This window comes from Lagopus muta, chromosome Z, assembly GCF_023343835.1.
Source record: "Lagopus muta isolate bLagMut1 chromosome Z, bLagMut1 primary, whole genome shotgun sequence".
Lineage (NCBI taxonomy): Eukaryota > Metazoa > Chordata > Aves > Galliformes > Phasianidae > Lagopus > Lagopus muta.
In genome coordinates, this window is record NC_064472.1 from 7,823,365 (window position 1) to 7,844,041 (window position 20,677).

Below are 20,677 nucleotides of genomic sequence, written 5' to 3' on the forward strand. Positions count from 1 at the left end.
CACAGCCCCATTATGGAAACTGGTTGAGCAGCTGTTTTCACCCCGTCAACACAGCAAAGGAATATTTAGGTTGGAAGATCAAGCCGTAAGAGTCTGCAGAAAGAGCAGGTGGAGGAAAGAAGGAAAATAGGCCTTCGTGGGCATGATGAAGTTGTAGCCCAGGTGCCTTGCTTGCAGAGTGGCAGAGAAGCAGCTTTTATTATGCATGCATGCTGGCACTAAAGCGCTGAGTCGGCAGAATCTCCCTGGGAGGAGCAGCGTGGCGGCTCCGGTGAGTGGGGGGCCACAATGCTGTAGATCAGCTGAGGTATTTTTAACAATTATTTTGATATAAACAGCTCTGAACTTGAGGAGCTCCATGTAAATGGGAAGCAGTGGGGCTTGTAATTAGATTTGTGTACACTTTCATAAATTGCTGGGAAACATCAAAGCTGTGATAGAAGGCGGTGGTGCACTTTATTTCCTTCTTCTGTTCTTCTGTTAATTGAATGGTTGATGTGTGGATAGGAAGTGTTGGCTTCGCGGAGTACTATTTACAGACCCGCTGACAGCTGCACTGTGAAAATTAACAGGAACAGAGCAGCCTCTGTCACAGCTCTTCCCATGAGGGACTTGCTTCAAATTGGATCATTTCTTTCATAGGAGAAACTTTCCTTGTCTCTCCTCCCTTCTTCGCAAATACATGCACATTCAGCTGCACAATCCACTTCTCCCTCTAGGCTCACGGCAGCCTTTAGTACTCGAAAGGAGGATTTGTCTTTCCCACTGTTTGGGAGACTCCACTTAAACCTTGTAGCACATTCCACCTCCAACAGGACACACCTTCTGGAAGTCAATAAAATTAGTCACTTAAGGGAATCTAGGAGCTGAGTGGACACAACCACAACGTCGTGTTTGCATATCACACCTCAACAGAAGTAAGCTCTTCACCCTCATGAAAACTTTAGTTGATTTCTATTTCATAGCAACTCCATGGTGATTCATAGCAACTGCTGCTGATGGAAATGTAGTTATCATTGGCCTTGCAAAGAATTCCACTGTGTTAGGCACCATAAAAGCCTGTTATGGAATTCTCTCCACACTTAGTAGCTTACCAACTAAGGCTGGGGTTGGCATGTCAAAGTGTTGGTTAAAACATAAAACTTTGGGATCATCTCTAATCATATGCTCCTCTCTTACAGTTAACGGATAGAGATTGATCCTTCAGGGGGACGTCTGTTTCTCTTATATAAATGATGATTTAGAATAGACACCAAAAATGGCTGCAGTTAGGTCATTTGTAAGATCCCCTGACAGCTGCGACACACAAGAGAAGCCAAAGAAGCAACAAGAGGAAATACAGTGAGAATGAACAAGTCTTGCACACAGTTGACCTTTATTTTTAGCCAGTTTGTAGCAAAAATCACAGCAATTCTTGTTCCTAATTCTAGTAGAGAAGTAATAACTGGTGGATGTAGATTTTAAAATCTACTTAAACCTGGAAAACAAACAGTTGAGAAGACCAAACTTGAAGGTATCAGTTCACCACCTCACTTCCCAGTGGTGTCTTCAAAGTATCTAGGTAACAAGGACAGAACTGTAGACAGGTGCATAATAGAAATAGATAACTCTCGGAGAAAGTTGATGACTCCAGCATGTAAAGTGCTGCATACATTTTTTTGCTGAATCTGCATTAAAGTTACTTACCAAGGGTCATAATGTCTGAGTGGTCTATAACCAGCATAAGTCCATCTCCTTCTTAATAGAGAAAGCTGAAGTTTGATTTTACACTGATAATGATGGATGAACTGATGGAAGAGAGTGGAGATACCAATTCAGACTGTTTGGTTTTTGTTTGGTTTTTTTTGTTTTGTTTTGTTTTTTCTGTTGATCCTCTGCTCTGTAAAAGAAAATGCACTCCAAGCAACAGTTTTCTGTAACCCTCAGACTGGCTTCCTTAACTTAGGGCTGGACACAACACACCCATTCCTATTATTAAAAATTAATAATGCATTAGGAGTCAGTTCATAACTCAGCATCAGCAGGCCTAGCCCTCCTTCCAGTAATGGATTGTTTTTACTAATAGGCTACCTAAATACTGTTTATAAAGTCATGTGTTGTCTGTTGGGATGAAACAACACACCAAATACCTGGATGTTAAATTGCAGTCATTCCTACCCAAATCCAATGATTTCTGGTATCTCAGGATGCTTTTCCTCAGAGCAGCAGGTTCTGGTCACAGAGAGACTAAGGTTCATGGACTATCCTACCCCACTGCTGCCACCAAGATAGCTGATTTCATATCCTTTGGGCCAGCAGTGTCCCAGTTAACATAATTTCCCTTAATAATTTCTATATAAAATAAAATCATAGGACTGCATTCCCTCCTCCCCCCTTATTCCATAAATGAGCTAATAAATCACAGGTTTCTGGGTCCCAGAATAGAAATCCAGGCAGTCCTGCTGCTTGACAGGGGGTATGAATCATACTGGCACTGAAGACAGCCTTTTGGGGCTGGAACACTCATCAGAGCTGCTTTTCTTCTCCAGTCACATTGCCGTAGCCACACAGGCATCTGGCAGGACAGTGAAGAGACCTGTGGGACATGATGGGCTTCAATAGCCATCTCCCCCAGCCTTCCTCACTCTGTCTTCCTTCTGAATCACAGAATTCATTGCTTCCAAATGGGATGAGAGCGATAACTGCTCATGAGCCACACAGCCTCACCTTAGACAAAGGGAGCTAATTAGCACCATAATGTCTCTTTATGAGTCCAAGGGAAGTTTGGAAATAAATCAACAGCTGCGGAGGTGGCTGGGGGAAGTCAAGAGCTGGATGATGTTGTAGTCCAGTTTGGCCAAATCCTGATGCCACAGAGGTCTCCGGGAGGCTCACCACTCTTAACATTTGTTTGAGCTGGATGAGATTAGGAGCTGGGAGGAGGTTAAAATAACTCACAAGTGCTGACCTTTCTGGGAGATCAGAGCCATTTACATGGTACAAAGTGCTCCATACACATAAGGGAAGTCCCCTATCTTCTGTAGGGTACTCCATCTTTCTGCAATGAGCACATGGTCTCCCCATCATGGAGAGAAATGAAGAGACTCCTTACTGCTCTGCTTATTATGAGGTGGGGTTCATTCTTCCTCTGTCTGTCCTATTTTTATTTTTTTTTTTGGTTGGTTGGTTGGTTGGCTTTTTGTTCTAACCTCATTTAAAGAATGGGACCATCTGTTTTATTTAAGTGGTCTCTGGATCAACTTTAAATCACTCTGAATGCTTCTGCTTGTTATCCTTTAATCCACTTCTTCCTAGCCCAGCTCAGAAGTGTGATCTGAACTGATAACATTCTTGTAAAGAAGGCAGAGAGATCATAGTAATGGGCAGACTGCTATCCCTTTCAAAAACACAACCAGTGTGTATTGATTCAGTATTTATTATCTAGATTGGTTATGCAAAGATCAAGATTAATTTTAAAGGAAATTTTTAAAGAAAAAAATGTATTTATATCAAAGCAATAGCTTTCAGATATGACCCTCAATCAAAATCAACACAAATTCATAATTGTAAGGCGTCTGATCAGACACTAATATCTTTGCCTCAGATATTCTCTGGCAAGTGAAATTGGGCAAAGAAGTTTGCTTGACTTCTCAACCTAAAGGTCTGCATAGTACTCACAGAGAATAGTGCCTGCCAAGTGTCATTAAGCAGAAAGGAGACAGGTTTCAGTCTTGGTGGAGTGAAATGCAGTGGAGGTGGGTTTTTCAGCATAAGCCAACTTCTTGTTCCACTAAGCCTGACTGAGTTTATACCAGTTTACCTCGTAGTTTAAGGTGACCACCTCCTTCACCATTGTAGTGCATGGGTAATACCCCCTTGCAAGGAGAAATTTATATCAATTAATGACCCTATTTATCTATAAAAGAATATATATAATATATACAATATTTTATATACATTTATGTGTGTGTATATATAATTATATAATGTGGTCATTATATAACTAATGACCACAGTTGCACAATGGGATCTTCAATTTAAATATGATGCAACAATGCAAATTCTTCTAACTATCCCAATCAAGAAACACCCTTTATGCTATAACAGTCCAAAATGGTACATCATGACTGTAATCTCGGATGCCCAGTTGTGTGCAGCATGTTTACAACTCAGTGCCACTGCAGTGTTCTTCTGTGCTACTTACACATCAGCAGTGCATCTGATTTTGATGCTAGTGTGCTGTGACAATAGACAGTTCACTTTGTGGCACTGGAGTTATTCTACTTCTCATTTTCATCCTTTTCTATTTGAATCAAATGAGAGGTACTGTCTCTTTTAGGCTGTGATCATTCCAACTCTAGCTTTAACAGGGTTCTACAGTGCGGATATCAAACATTTTCTCAGTAATAATAATAATAATTTATTTTAAAAAGCCACCATGTCAAATCAACATTTTTCATTCCTAGAATATTTCCAGAGAAACTACATTTTAGTGAATACAAAACTAAAAACACATTCTCTTCAATACAATATTGCTCTTAGTGGAAAAGAGAAACCAACAAAATTTTCTTTTGAATTTGTTTTTATTTTTTTTTTCTTTTCTTAAAATAGCAAAATCAAAAACAAACCCCCCCAAAAAATATTTACTGCTTTCATTTTTCTAAATAGCAGGAAAGAATTTCTAGTCTGCTGGTATTATAACACCTTAAGAAGGTAAATGATTCTATGATTACTTCCGTCATCCAGAGACTGAGCTGAAAAATGTAGAGCTGCTTGAGGAACTCAGCTTTGAAGTTCAGGTTGTTTGGGAATCTGGCTTTGATCTGAGGGTCATACTAATACCTAGGCTATATATTGAGTTCTTTTTAATTAGAATTGGGTACAGTGTCACCAGGAGTCAATGATTTTGTTGCCCTGTGGAAAGCAATAACTTTAGCTCAGAGGGACACCTGCAAAGTAGTGTATGGGCAAGTAAAATCTAAATCAAGCTTCTACTCCAAATAAATTACCGCTCTGGAGACCAGTGAAGGGAGGTACCTGCAGCAACTCTCGCTGCTTAGACATTGCATGAAGAATCCCCTCTACCAGGGGAGCAGCATTATCAAAGGGTCTGTCACTCCAGCTCTGGATTAATGCCTCCTTTCACCACTCTGTCTTTGTCACTCTTGTCTCAAGTGAGTCTAAACGGCGAATGGCGAGGCCGGACTCTTTTCAGTGGTGAGTGGAGACAGGACAAGGGGAAATGGCTGGAAACTGGAGCATAGGAAGTTCCGCACAAACATGCGCAAGAACTTCTTTACAGTGAGGTGACGGAGCACTGGAACAGGCTGCCCAGGGAGGTGGTGGAGTCTCCTTCTCTGGAGACGTTCAAGACCTGCCTGGATGCCGACCTGTGCAACCTGGTGTAGGGAACCTGCTTTGGCAGGGGGGTTGGACTCGATGATCTCTGGAGGTCCCTTCCAACCCCTACAATTCTGTGATTCTGTGATTCTGTGATTCTAAACCAGCTCTCAGGACCGTACAATGGAAATCACTCCTAGTGACTGCTGTCCTACTCATCTTTCAGATGAAACACAGAATTGAAGCCCTGAGTACAGGAAAAGATAGGATATTTCACAAACAGGAAGGGATGTTAGTCTTGGTCTTCTGGCCATCTTCCAGAATGGGTAATTACATCTCTACCTCGCTCAAATTCCCTCTGCTCTACAGTTTTAATTGGACAGTAGTTTCTTTCTCACTTGTCTAAAATCCCAGTTGGGGTCAGGACAATACTGGTTAATTCAACAGCTATTTTATTTCAGGAAAGCTATCCAGACTTCCTTCCCCCAAAAATCTAGTTTGCTTTTCAAACTTAGGAGTCATCATACCAAATGCCCTGATCTCACAGAGCCCGCAACAAAGAAATCCTTCCTTGACTTCCAAGGTCTAACCTAATGCCATGTGAAAATACCACCTTGAATGGCTTGATAAAGATCAACATCCTCTGAACTCTGCTTTGCAGTCACGAAGAGAATGAATGCTAAGGCAAAATGCCCAACACAGAAATCCCATTCACATGGTAAAACTTGCAATGATACTTTGAATGGCCAGTTGGGAAGTATTCAGCAGTACTTACTAATTTAAGTATTTTACCTGGTGTACATGGCTGATGTTTTCAATGGCATTTAATGGTATCTGCACAATCAGAGCTCTTACACTGAAGAGCCTTATTCACTAGAGTTCCAATGTAACAAGCCATTTTCAAATATTTTTGGCCCAAAATCTTTAAATGGCACCATTTGAGCCAACCGCGAGATAAAAGTCCATTTCTATGAGATGGACATTCCTGCAGTAAAGTGCTTATATGGAACCTCTGTAGTATTGAGGTGCTTATGTGCCTACCTCCAATGAGCCATTAATTAAGCTTAAAGTGAAGCATGATCCGAATGGCTTTGGTGAATTGGGTATAAATTCATCAATTTTGCAAACAAAAGATGTCTAACCATTTCTAGAGATAAGTAACCTGAGTCAGAGAAGACATATAGGGCTGGCAGTTAAAGAAAAATCAGGCATACATTCTGCAAGGGAATATTTTCACAAAACTTTTCCTATGAATATTGTTCTGGTGAAAGCAGCTTTCCCTCATGCTGTGCAGCATTATTTGGTCTTCTGAAAACACTGTAGTTAATTTGTGTACACTCTCCATTTGGAGAGCCATAACTAATGGGAACCAGTCCCAACAACCAGGGAAAAGATTTGTTTTTTCTTTGCCTTTAAATGAAATATCAATAGATGGATATTTTATTTTTAGTTGAATATGAAATTTCACAAGTGACCTGTCAAGTTCCCATTTTCAAGAATGACTTTATTTCACAAGTCAAGACAGGTTGGGAAATTAGTTTTTCCCACAGAGGACTCTGATTAGGGATTACAAAGTGAGTGTGGTGCAGGGTGATTTTTCCTCCATCTTTTTCCTCACCCTGCCAGCCTAGAGAACATCTGACTGCTGACTAAGGGGAGCAATTCATTACCGCACACGGGAGGGGGACCAGAAGTAAGATAGTCGTATTAAGTAGAGTTGCTGGCCCAGGAGAAAATTGGGAAAGCATAATAATACTTAGCCCTTATATTATTCTTTTCATCAGTAGATATCAAAGCACTTGAAAAAGGAGGTTGATTTGATGGGAAGGGAGATAAATGATAAATCCAAGTAGGCTATTGCAGAGGTATCAGCAGGAATGCTCACTTTCATAAAAGGCTCCTTTGACTGTGGTTCTGCAAGGCAGAGAAATAAACAGGTCTTTTCCTCAGTAAAATGCAGATTAACACGTCTCTCAAAGTATATTTCAAGCAATGTTGACTTACCTACTGTAACTCTCGTGGGTGTTGTGGAAATGTAGTGTCCAATACAACAACTGGAATGCAAGAGGGAAGCTTATGTATTACTGATAAATGACCAGGCAGACAAGACCTATTGCCTTTGTCAGCGGACAACAGCTGATTTACGCAATGGTTTAACTGCTCGTGGAAGCAATAAGTGGTCCACACAAAGGGCTTTGCAGTTTCTACCCCATTGAAAATTGGGCCCATTCTGTGATATTTCTGTTATCCAGTAGATTATGGGGAGTCACTGGAGTTGAAAGCAGTCTTCCAGCTCTTTTAGAAGAAAAGCATTGTTTGTCTCCTCTGCTAGAAGTCCTGCACTGCGTGGCCTGATAGAGTTCACTGCCAGACTTCCTTCAGGCCATGTGAAAGGGCTGCATATGATGAATCAGATACAGAAAACATCAATCCCGAAGTCAATCTTCATATTCAAAAGCAGAGCAGCATCTCTACTGGCTGCATGTCTTTAACTGTATATGTGTGCATCTCATTGCAGCAGAAAAGCTCCCTTTTCTACTCTTTGTAGCATGTGCTACAAAGCTTGCTTGTTTCTGTTTGCCAATGGCCTTTCCACCCTGTGTTTATGATAGTGGTGTTCAAAGAGGCCCGAAGCCCTGCTCTGACAGGCAACCCAGAAAAACATCTCATAAGAGGCAGTCTTAGATCCTATTGGGTCAAACGGCTGCTGTGCAGTCACTACAACTCACATCAGGAGCGAAGAACACTCCAGGGACAAGAACTTCATATGGAGGTTACCGATATTTTCATGATGCCATCTACAATAATAGCTTGGTTTTCAAAAATGTGAGAGATCAGCAATTTCCTGAGGTACAACTCCAGACATAAGATTTCCAGAGCAAATAGAGATAGAAAGAAAAAGGAAGGAAAAAAAAACACACCAACTTATTCATATTTGTCCATCCCGCTAACTAGAAAAGGTCACATTTTCAAAACCCATTTGCAGAGGTAAATACTTGTTCCCCTTACTCAGTCTGAAAATCCTCCGTGTTGTGCTAACCATGCTGCGGCTCTGCTGTACAGCAGCAGCTTTGAACAGCCCAATCTGCTGTGGACCATTGCCTCCCTCCAATACAGCTACAAATAGGTTTAAATCATTAGATTCAGGTTACCAAACAGTCTCTTGGATCACAGTTAATTAAATGAGTGTTGAAATCTAATTAAGAACTGGTCCAGGTGATAATTAGGAGGAAATGTATGCATTAAAATATTCATTTGTCGATGAGCTGCAATTAAGAGCGTGATTTGGGGAAGGATCAATAACTACATCATGTGATGTAAAAAAAAATGAAAAGTTGCCCAGCCTTGAGCAGAAATGCAGGAAAATCTTGGCTAGTTTTCTTTTTCTTCTCCCTTCATAGAATCATAGAATCACAAGGTTCGAAACGACCTATAAGATCATCCAGTCCAACCATATCCTCATCACCACTGCCACCACTAGTACTAAACCATATCACGCAGCACGTCATCCAGACGCCTCTTGAACACTGCCAGGGATGGCGACTCCACCTCCTCCCTGGGCAGGCCATTCCATTGCCTGACCACTCTCTGAGAGAAGAAGTTCTTCCTTATGTCCAACCTAAACCTCCTCTGATACAACTTGCGGCCATTGCCCCGTGTCCTGCTCGTTGCCTGGGAGAAGAAGCCAAATCCCTCTTCACCACAACCTCCCTTCAGGAGGTTGTACAGTGCACTGAGGTCTCCCCTCAGCCTCCTCTTGTCCAGACTGAACAATCCCAGCTCCCTCAGCCGCTCCTCGTAAGACTTGTGCTCCAGACCCCTCACCAGTTTCATTGCCCTTCTTTGGACACGTTCCAGGGCCTCAGTGTCTTTCCTGTAGTGAGGAGCCCAAAACAACACAGTACTTGAGGTGCGGCCTCACCAGTGCTGAGTAGAGGGGGATGATCACCTCCCTGCTTCTGCTGGCCACACCATTTCTAATGCAGGCCAGGATGCTGTTGGCCCTCTTGGCCACCTGAGCACACCTTCACCCTTGTGTTCTGTTTTGCTCTTATAATAATTATATTAAATTATAATCTTATAACTTTTGAAGACTGCTCTCCACCCTTGAATAGAGCATTCATCTCTCCTTACCTTTGTTTTCCTGAAGCACTAATTTCAACCCCTTGTTCTTCACCACATTGTTCAAGTGGGTTATAGATTTATTAGAGAAAGAGTAACAGGTCAAAAAGATTCTTTGCCAACGAAAATCACTTCTTCCTGGAGCAGGCTGCTAATCTAGAGGAACATCACTCATTGCATGGCCTTAGATTATTTTCTATTTCAGCAAGTTTATTCCTCAAATTATTATTCATAACTGAGAATCTGGTGAGACTATTGAATATGCAAAACTTGGACATACATATATGTACGTCTGTAGCTGCAGTTTACTAAGCTGGTTTGATATGGACCAGCTCTGCTTTCCCTGAGACTGTTTTTTCCAATTGCAGGTACATAGATGTGTTATGTAAGAAAGTTAAGTACGCTCTCTCTATGCAGTCCAACCCAATCTCACTCCGCTGGAAAAAAAAATGGCATTATGCTCTAGACCAGTTCCTCTGGCACAGAACTGGTGTTTCCCCACTGCCATAGCCAGAGGCTGAGCTGGCCATCTCCCTGCTGACTTTATTTCCATCAGAGAATACCAGCATGTCAAAAGGGAAGTGTACCATGGGAGCATAATGATTTCAGCTTCTCTTTTGTCAGTCTTCTGACAGCTCACCTGCCCATCTCCCCAGGCCCGGTGGCAGCCCAGTTCCTGAGGCAACTGTCTGCCTGCTGTCAGGGCTGCTGCCAAATCCCCCTTCCCCACATCTGTCTTCCCCCAGGGGGACCACAGTGTAGGGAATCAAGCAACCCATGAAGTGAGGAAGTCCTTGAATCCAGCCAAAACAATATCAGTGCCTGCCTTCCTAAGCAGATCTATTTCTTCCCATCTCTACCTCCTACCAGAAATTTGAGAATTGCAGTTACTGATCTTTTATCTCATTTTGAGAAGGTGAGGGATTTTGTTCATTCCCAAAAGCTCTACATTTTTCACAGACTTCTGCAGCCAGCTCCGATGATCATCAGTAGCTCTGTACTAGCATTGCCTACAGACAGAACCCAAATATTGTGAACTGGCCTGGATTTAACAGTGCTGAATAGACACTGCTTGTTGATGGGACTTATGCGCTATCCAGCAAACTGATTCTTGCCTCTAAGAACAGGGCTTTCTCACTGAACGTGGAGGTTGCAACACAGCACAATGTAAAAGGATGATCTGGCTCAGGGGTCCAGAACGCACAGAGCAAACAAAGTCCATCAAAGTAAGTCAGTTCAAAATCCCACAATATACATCCATCAAAGGTTTCTACATTTTCCTGCACTGAGTCCGTATCCCCATCCTCTGATGAGAGCTAACAGACCAGAAGATTTTCTAAAGGTTGAAAAAATAAGGCAACAGCTTTTGCAGAGAGAATATTTATAACAGCCTGGAAGTGTGAACTTTGGAGGACACTAGGAACAGTCCTCCAGAGTCCTTTCCTTCCTATACTCTCAGTCTGTTGCAAAAGCTCCAAACCAGAAGGCCAGAGAGGTTGTGTGGGAAAAATGCCAGCGTCAGCAGGATCCTACACTACCAAATCTGTGTGTGACATATGGATTGCATGAGCCAGTGTATATCTATCTCCTGGCTAATCCTTTTCTATATCTCTTTTGTTTTCTGTCCTGCAGGGAGCCTCTTCAAGCCTGGTGGTGAAGTTTGCAGATACAGACAAGGAGCGTACAATGAGGCGCATGCAGCAAATGGCGGGACAAATGGGCATGTTCAACCCCATGGCCATCCAGTTTGGAGCTTATGGCGCCTATGCACAGGCAGTAAGTATAGACATTGGCTCCATGCACATTTACATGAAGAGGAAGAGCACCTAGACTGCACAAAAACACAAGTGAGCAGAGAGATAACTGATGAGCAGAAGAGGAACCAGTAACCAGGCCCATGCAAGACATTTCTTGTGGGATCTAAGCCATTGCTGTCAAATGCAAACACAACTAGCCTTTGAATATTTGGATAAAATAGGCCCTGAATTTAGCTCATGTGAGTTCTGTGATCCATGTCAGTACCATCCAGCCCCAGAGAAGGTTTTAAAGGGCATAAATAGCTCTCCCCTGATACCAGCCACACAGATTGAGTTGAACTCAAAGTTACTGGAGGGTAACTTTGGCGTGATCATGGGATAACATGGCAGCTCTTGACAGAAGTTCTTTTAGGTTCAAGGAAGCAAGCTATACAATATGGAAATGGATAAGCAGATAAAAGCACGCATACAGCGCTGATTCCTCATAACAATATGATTTAAGCACACTGGGAAAACACTTCAGCTATTCAGTATGTATTGTTATATCAGGCATCCATTCCTAAGCTGTCCCCTGGACCTCTGGGACAACCCGTGACTGAACAAGGAGCTGGATTTCTGACATAACCACGGATTTTGATGCCTTTAGCATAAATGGCTTTACTTAGGCTACAATTAACAAGGATCCACAAGACAAGACTTGGTAACTTGGTCCCTTTGTCACATACTTTAGAAGAAAGTAGAGTGATCCCTACAGCAGGCAGATATAATACAATCAGGTGACTTTGGATATCTTTTCTGGCACAGATTATACATTTGCAGGCAGCAAAAAGTATACCTAGACTTTTCATCCACCTGGTGATAATATATGACCTTCTTGTGCTCCATACTGGATATGTGAGCAAGAAACCTATTTTGTAAAATAATATCTTCCTTAATCAGTGAGACTTGCCTTAGGTAATACAGGTCTAACTCCAGAATCTCCCCAACGTACCAGTAGTTCCTCTACCACATTGATCACAATGCCGTGCTGTGTTGTCTGTATATTTAATTGTCATATACTGGCATCACGGACTTCCCATCCCATCCACAGGTTCTTTTTTCAAAAAATAGACAGCCTACAAATATCCACTATTTCCTGTGTGCCATGTGCTTTGCTGAGCACTTGGTACAACCCAGTGCTTCCCTCATGCACAGTCGTGAGGACATACTGTAGGAGCTTCACAGATGCTCCCACTCTCCTGGTACTATTCTGGGCTTTTTTTATTCTCTCATTAAGCAATTTCATTTTTTCCTTCTATTTTTCCCTGTTCTTTTTGTTAGTCTCAAAAACAATGGAGGCCTCAGCTGCCTCTTCCCTGGTCTCCTGCTCTCCTCCTCACAGACTGAAGAGCTGCCCCCTCCCTAGCCCAGCTGTGTTTAACTGTCCTCCTATCTGGACAAGGCTGCAGGATGGGAAAAAGACAGTAAGTCCCACATGAGCCCTGGCCAGTGGCCAACAGCCTGCCAGGTGGGTGCAGCATTTGTTCCCCCATGTATTAAGGGAATAAACAGGAAGGGAGCCCTCGGGCAGCTGAGGACACACATCTGCAGAGGCTGTCAGGCAGAAGATGTGACTGCAGAATTACACTACAGGCATTGATCAGGCAGCTGGAAAGGTAATAAGGACACTGCTGTCCTCATACTCTGGACATCTCTTCTTAACTGCACTCTTCTTAGCTACATTCATTTTTAATCTAGAGTAATTCTTATAATTGCTATTATAAAAGAGTCAGCCCAGAGTTATAGAGATACAAAAGAGGATGAGGTCTGCACCTTTATAGCACAAAAGTTCTTCCATCTATTTCTCACTAGACAATACCATTTTGAGGATAGGTACTTGAGTGAGGTTTTATCTCTGAAGAAAAACTGAGAACAATTCCTGGGTCGGCTCCTGCTTCCCTTGAAACCAATGAATATTTTTCCTATTGAGTTCTGTGAAAACAGTATTGGACCCATATTCTTTTTCTTTCTTTCTTTCTTTCTTTTTTTTTCCTGCTGGTAAGTATGCAAATAAGGGGGAAAGAATAAATTTTAGATCTTGGACCATAGAATATGACAAGCTGGTGATACCAATTACCCTGGAGACTTCAGAGCTTTCTAAATGATGGGATCGCATTTCTTTGTGGTGCCTGTACACCCAGAGCGTGCTCAGATGCTGTCTCTCAATCAGCATCCCTATCTATGTCTCTTCCTATCTGCTTCATCTCAGAGTCTCATACAAAAGGAAAGGAAAGAGAGCTGAAGCTGTGTGACGTTCCCTCGGTCCTGATTAATCCACCTTGGACTGCTGGCTCTTAGATATCAGGGTGATTGGCACCTCGTAAATGCCAGCAGGAGATGGAAAGATCGATAGTGAGAGAGTGACTGGGAGAGGGGGAGAGGACGAGGGCAGTTTTATTCAGCCCAAACTGAAGTTTAAGAGCAAAGGCAAGTCAAGAAAAGGAAAAATGAAAACACAAGTGCAGGACAGTGGTGACAGCTGATGCCATTGCCACCAGCAACTTGTGTGACCTTGGGTGAGTCATTTGATTTCCTAGACTTATGTCCCCATCTACAAGTGAAGATGATGACCGGATTTGTTTATTTTCCAGTCTCCCTCAGGGACATGGCTCTCTCTCATGCCATTCCTCCATGGGTTCTCACACACAGACCTGATGATAGTGCAAGTTTAAGAACTGCCTCAATGCTTCGCATTGCAGCCAGCACTACCATGAAACATAGGCTTTCTGAACCGTACTCTTGCTATGTCCTCCCAGATATCCCACTGCAATCCAGCAGTGACTGACATCACCATAAAAGAGCTCCCAAGCAGTCCTACTGCTTGGTTACCTTGGTTACCTGCTGGTTAACAAGCTGTTTCTAATGGCCATTCCCATGGAGGAGGTTGCATTGTCCCAGGGCAGTGGGCTTCTCCCCAGAGAGGCATCCTCTGCCCACCCATATCACTGGGGCTGAATTAGCTCATACAAAAAGGTTTCTACGTGTCAGTGTGACCAGTGCAGCAGAAACCCTCATGGTGCAGTTGTCTGAGATATTACCAGGCAGCGCTGGATTTACAAATTAAGCAGCATCTCTGGGGAGAAGTGGCAGGGGTCTCAGTCCATTAGTATTTGACTGACAGTTGTTAGTGTGCTACCAAGACTGCTCTGGGCCCAAGCTCCTCTTTAAGTTCCTTCTTTTGCAGCTCAGCAAATGGCCTTGTCATGGTTCACTCCCCACTGCTGCTCTTTGCCAAGCCTCAGCTTAAGCAACCTTAACCTTAATAGCAGTGATAGCCTTGTGTTGGCCATGCCGCTAGTCCTCACATTCAGTAGCCATATGGCCTCAGCTTCAGAGGCAACAAAACCAGGAAGCAAAGGGGATTCTCCTCTTCTCCTCTATGTGTGTGTTTTGTCTCCCCATCATGTGCTCCCTGCAAAAAAAAAAAAAAAAAAAAAAAAAAAAAGCAACCAACAGGACAAAGCTTGGCACAAACTCCGTGAGCTGTTTCAGTAATGCAGAGAGTCACATCAGACCCACCTCACCTCTTCTGTATGCAGCTCAGAGCAAGTCAGCTTTCATGGCTATCCAAAGCTCCCAGAGCCCCTTTACTAATTTGTTTCAGTTTGTTTGGGTTGTTTTTTATCCCCCAGCAATATCTTCCCATATTCATCTAGCTTCTCTTTTTTTTATGAGGCAATTAATTATTTCAGCTCACTCTTGTTTAGAGCACCAGCCCTTTTTATGTCGTGTTACCGTGGATCCACATCAGCTGGATGTAGGTAACTTTCTGTAGTCTCCCTGAAGCCAGCTTGAGGTACAGGTCTGAACTCAGCCTGGGGATGAGGCTGATGCTGAATAGCACCAGCTTTGCTCTGCTGCCAGATGAGGCACATATTCCATCCGGTACAAAGCATCTTCTTAGACCCCATAGGGTGGCCAAGCCTGAAATCACGAGCAGTTAAAGTAAAAGCAGACTGTGAACTATAGTAGTACAGTCCAAGCCCAAATAGGCACCACTGGCAAAAGTTCCTCCAACTCTTCTTTCTGTGAAGGAAGTAGCAAGTACTTAGCAGCTGTCTGTTGACCCACTGCAAACAAAAGGAAACATGCAGAGACCAAAAAGGGTCAGGGAGATGGGAAAAAGCAGAAGAGAACACTAAGAACAAAGGAAGAAGCCTTGGAAAGTGACAGATAATGCATAAATTATTTAATTTTTAAATTATTTAAAGTAAGATCAAAGTCATAAATCAAATTTACATAAAAAATAGGGTGGGAGTGTTAGCCACAGTCTCCTGGCCAAATTCCAGCTGTGGGACTGATTGCTTCCTGCAGCAGGGGACAGGCAGAGATTTAGTGAGAGGAAATGGACAGACTGGGGACAGGGGCAGCACAGACAATAGTAACATTTGCTCTTTGGCTTGGAACAAATCCTTTCCCTTCAGTAAATCCCAGCTCCCCTCACTCTGAAAAAGTGCAAATGGCTGCAGCTCCTGAACTGCAGACAGTAACTGCAAGGAAACTGTGAACATCCAGCATTGCATAGATCACAGTCATCATCAGAAGTGCTTACCTCAGTCATCCTGTGATGCTGTCCATTAAAGCCCACCAGCCCACTTTTGCCTCCCTGCCCAGCTCCCACAGAAATGAAAGGGCATTCTCATGAATGACCTGAAGAGGTGCTGCAGGGAAGAATCATTTTTTGAACATTTTTTCAATGCATACTGTAAAATTAATTTGTAAAGATATTTAAAAGAAATCATCTAGCCCTTACAAAACACGGAAAAATCACTTTACATAGATAGACAATCTTGTATATATAATTGTTATTACATTTCAATGACCAACATAGTGTCATATATTTGGTAAATACTGCTAGTTATGCAAACTTGTTATTCTGATCCATTCCAGAAGAGGAAGCTATTTTGAACCCATGGTACTTTGCACAGGATGAATACTTCATATCTGATTGTCATTTTCCTGGTAATTCAGAAAAATTGAGCAGCAGGGAATGAACCATGACATGGCCATTTGTAGATCTGGGCTGCAAGTACATTTATATTTTTTTCAGATTCTTTTTTTTCACAGTTATCTGAAGTTAGAAATCCAGACTATCATGTATCATTATGAAAAACACCAGGACATATGAATCCAGATATTGCACTTCTTTTTTTTTTTTTTTTTTTAATCTTAATAAAATTTAAATAATATTTTCAGAGCAGATTTTTTTTCTGGGAATAAATTTTTAAAAGGAAGGACCTTCTGAATTTTCTCAGAATAACTGAAGGCTTCAAGATATTTTTTCAATAACCAGATAGATAAAGAAGTCATGGATTTATCAGTTCTATGATTTTACCAAATATGAGTCTTCTTACTGCTTGATTGATCGCTTTATTTACCTCTTTCTATCACAAGGATATCATAAGGATTAATTAGCTAAGTGTTTTGTATAGATCGTTAGAGGTGAGAAGCGTAGGATGCTTTATTACTTTTATTATTATTACAGAATGAAGAATATGAAAAGTCAAACAAAACGTCAGGTGATTCAGAGACAGGAATAGAAAAAAAAAGAGAAGGTCATCAGATCATTCAGAGAAAGCCTTCACCAAGGGCAGTGATCGTGCTATTTCAACAACAGTGTTTCACAAATAATCTTTCTTCTGTCTTCATCTTCACACGTGTTTCTGTTGGGGTCTGGGGAAGTTTGAGTTGAGCATCCTTGTCCTGTCAGTGGAAGGAGCTTTTGGCCTTGAGGAAGTAATCTCAGCTCTCCATGCATATGTTGGTCCTGTAGAGAAAGGATGATTTTTCCTTAAGTGCAGCTGCACAACCCTGCTGATTAAAAGCCACTCAAGCCCTAGGTGGCATTCCTTTTCCCACCACCACCTCTGGGCCACATCTCCGTACATTCCTACAGACTGATAGCGACCATGAAGGGATGTACTTGTGGAAAGAAACTGGCAGAACGCACTTTGTTTCTGTGTTATGTGTTTAATGCTCTGCTCGTGTCCCTGAGCATTATGCTCAACAGTGTCAGACATGCATCTGTCCTGGGGCACGGATTGCAGCAAGAGATTGGGAGACTGTTGCACTTGTTAGCACTGGTAACCTCTTGTTTTGGTGCAGTTGTGCTGCAAAGCTGCATCCTTCTCTATTTTTTGTCTTAATCTCTTAGTGTAGGATAGAATGGAAAACACTGTGGAGGTAGCTACTCATCCATTGATTATAAAGCTGACTGCAGTTCAGCCACCTCTGTTTGAGGTAGCAAAAAACATATGGCATGAACCTTCCCATCATTTTCTAGAGACCCACCATCATGTGTTACTCCTCTTCATGCCTCTGTGGCTTTACCAGTGCCTCTCCAGCTGCCTCATTGATTCTCAGGCCCTGGGACAGGCAGTGCAGGCTGCTGTTTCTATACATCAACCAGTTTGGTACTCTCCTGCTCTCCTCAGAAGATAAATATTTGAGCAATAAATAACAGCCAGGTTGGAGGAATTTTGTGGAATGAATCCATAAAATCAGATGGGAAAAAGCTCTAAATGCTGAGGCAAAGATCATGCCAAGGAAGTAAGAGAAGAAAAGGAAATACATCCTTTCAGCTGAGGAAAGAAATAGCTCCCTTCCATCCCCTTGGAACAGCCTAAGATAATAAGGCTGCTGCCTTTCTGATTAGTGCTCTGTGGCCCCAGCTCAGGCAGGGAAAATCTGCATTTCAAATGGCATATTTTAAAGTACACAATACCCAGGGGCCCTGCTGCTATTGATTTGCCTCTGGTGGGGTCACTGCCTCACTTTCTACAGCTTTATTAACTGGGATCATACACTAGGCCTCTTTCAAAGTGAAAAGAGAGTGGATGGGACATTTGTCTTTGGGGGGAGCTGGGGATGGAGAGGGGTGACTTTTGTTTGAGCTCACTTGGGATTGCCTTGGTGGTTTTATGAGAAAGACCAATGACCCTCACAGGACTTGAGGTCTTTGTCATCAGCTTCTTTCAAGGTGAGAGAGTTTCCATCCTCCAGCCTCCACAGTACTGCTGCACTTGGCACTATAACCACCAGAAGATGATCTGGAAAGGTCCCGTTGTCCTTCCCCTTTGGTGCTTTTATCTATGAGTACCTTAATCTAATAGGGAAGGAACACTTCTTCAATGCACAAATGGGAAACATGAAAGCAGAAAGGTGGCAGGAGCGTCACAAAGGGCTGTGATGTCTGTAAATACAGTTAATATTGGTGTCCTCTCTCAAGCCACTTAGCCAGGGTTAGTGCCTGTGTTCAGGTTTGAGATGCTATACTCCTTCCAGCCTTGGAGGATATCCAGATGTACCCCATGGGGTGGCTATGAAAGCTGTCGTGATGTGTGTGTCCTCTGGGTCATGAGGTACAGGTCCCCAGCTCAATTGTTCTCTATGCTAAGGGGTTTTCCAGGTCTCCAGGACAGCTCAGGTATCCCCATAGCACTGAGCATTGAAGAAATGGGTGGCTTCTCCCTGCAGGATGCCTGCTATCCCAGAAGCAACTGAACCTAGTTTCCCAAAACACAGTTAAGAGCCTTAATTACTACCTTATTTTTTTCTGCATTAGCTTTTTAACTCTAAGCTAAAATTAACCTATTTGCTCCTCCAACTCCTGAGCTTCTATGGGATTATGACCAGTTTTATCTGAATGCTTTTCTGAAACACACCAGGCTTTAAGCTATAGTCCTTGCACAGTAGTAAGAAGCAGTAATAAGAAGGTTAGGAATATCCCATACAAAGAGAGAAAATACCTTCTTTCTGAAGATCTATAACAGAATGCCATGCATGCATGGCATTATACTGCACTAAATAGCATGCATGTATCAATGTATAGTCTCCCAAAATGCATCTTCCTGTGCAAACTTTAAGCCCTCTGAATAGACTAGAAGTCAAACACCATTGGCAAACCAGGAGGAGCACCTGCCATTGTAGAGTTAATGACGAACATCTTATTGACATCCATAAGCAGGAATAGAAGTTGCACAAGCCATAAATAATGTCACAAGTGATTGTTTAGCTCTGCTGAGTGCAAAATGGAGATTGTCTTTGAAGCAGCACAATCATTTGTACTACCATTGGTAACAAAATGTCACATAGGTACAACCTTGGGTCTCTTGCAGCATAGGTGAAACACAAACAAAAAGAGATTAATACTTTTATTTTAAATGGTTGGAAAGTGCCATCCAAAAATATTTGCTGAGGGTCAAGCAAAGGGTAGGAGTGATTTCACCTGGCTGTGTCACTATGTGCAGCAGAACAGATCACCTAAGGCTCTGCATGCAGTTAGTGGGGAGAAACAAAGCTGAAATTCATCTGCCCAGAGGCAACTGGGTACAGAAGGGAGAGACAAATCTTGGCCTAAACTCTTTGCCTGTTATCACATCAACAGCAATAGGTGACCAGCTCAGAGGAAATGCCATCTGTATTTAGGTTACTGAATCTGACAGAGGGAAATGCTAAAATTATAGTCTCCTTGTCTGCCTAGAAGCCCTAAGGAAAGTCTCTGGTTCAAATACCAGGCTGTTATCTGTCAGCCAGACTGACCATGGCACACACATGTAGGTAACTCCATGTTTTTTGTGTGCAGATTTGGAGGAACACAGAAAAAAGTTAGCAAAGGCCAGACTGCGGCTGAATCAAGCACTTGCAACTGCATCCATCTCAGAGAGATGCTGCTTTGGTCAGCAGTGCTAAATAGATGCTACAGGCACAGATCTTGGCCATCATTTCTGCAACCAGATAGTGGCATCCTCAGCTGTCCCCAGGTAAAATACCAGCACAGAAAATGAAATATGGGTCAGTACACCCAGTGCTGGAGTCAGTCCAATGTTAAAGATGGATGGATTCCCCTTTCCTCATTCACTTTATTGGCATACTTAATAAAATCACCTGCTTGGTACCCCATCTGGAGAATAAACTCCAATGATGCCTAGAAACAAATGTACTCCTTAAAGAGGAATCAGCTTTGTGCTATAATAGAAAAGATTGTCTAATCACTCCATCAGTAATTACAAAGAACAGGATATCACTAATTAAAATGTGAAAGTGTCTTATGCAGTGTACAATAAAAAAGGGTAATTAACAATCAAGGGGGAAGCCACCACCTTGGCACCAATCTGCATGAGGCTATGAAAAATAATAGTACTCAGCTCTAGTACAGCAATTTTCATCTGTAGATCTGAAGGCACCCCTACGTGAGGAGATAGATATCCTGTGCACCAGTATATAATAGCTGGAGAAATCAAGGCAACTATACACAATTTGTCCACAGTTATACAGCAGGTCAGTGGCAGAGCATCCTTTAATTTTGACTCTTCGCAGGTGGTGACAAGGAATTTTTCAGCAGTTGAATGACAGCGATGATTTAAGGGATTTCTTCCAGTGTGTATATGTATGAGCAGCTAATTCAGCTAATATTTCAATGTTAAACAGTAAGGAACAAA

At 42.4% G+C, this 20,677-nt stretch overlaps 1 protein-coding gene across 11 annotated transcripts in view; it reads left to right on the plus strand.

Moving 5' to 3' along the window:
• The window catches only part of CELF4 (CUGBP Elav-like family member 4), a 715,283-nt gene that overhangs the window by 619,435 nt on the left and 75,171 nt on the right, over positions 1-20,677 (plus strand). For all 11 annotated transcript variants that reach the window (XR_007373866.1, XM_048930944.1, XM_048930945.1 and 8 more), the window contains exon 6: positions 11,074-11,217. Coding sequence is in view for 10 of the 11 variants with exons in the window: in XM_048930944.1 (XP_048786901.1) it covers positions 11,074-11,217 (144 nt within the window). In the remaining variant the exon portion in view is untranslated. The remainder of the gene's footprint in view (positions 1-11,073; positions 11,218-20,677) is intronic.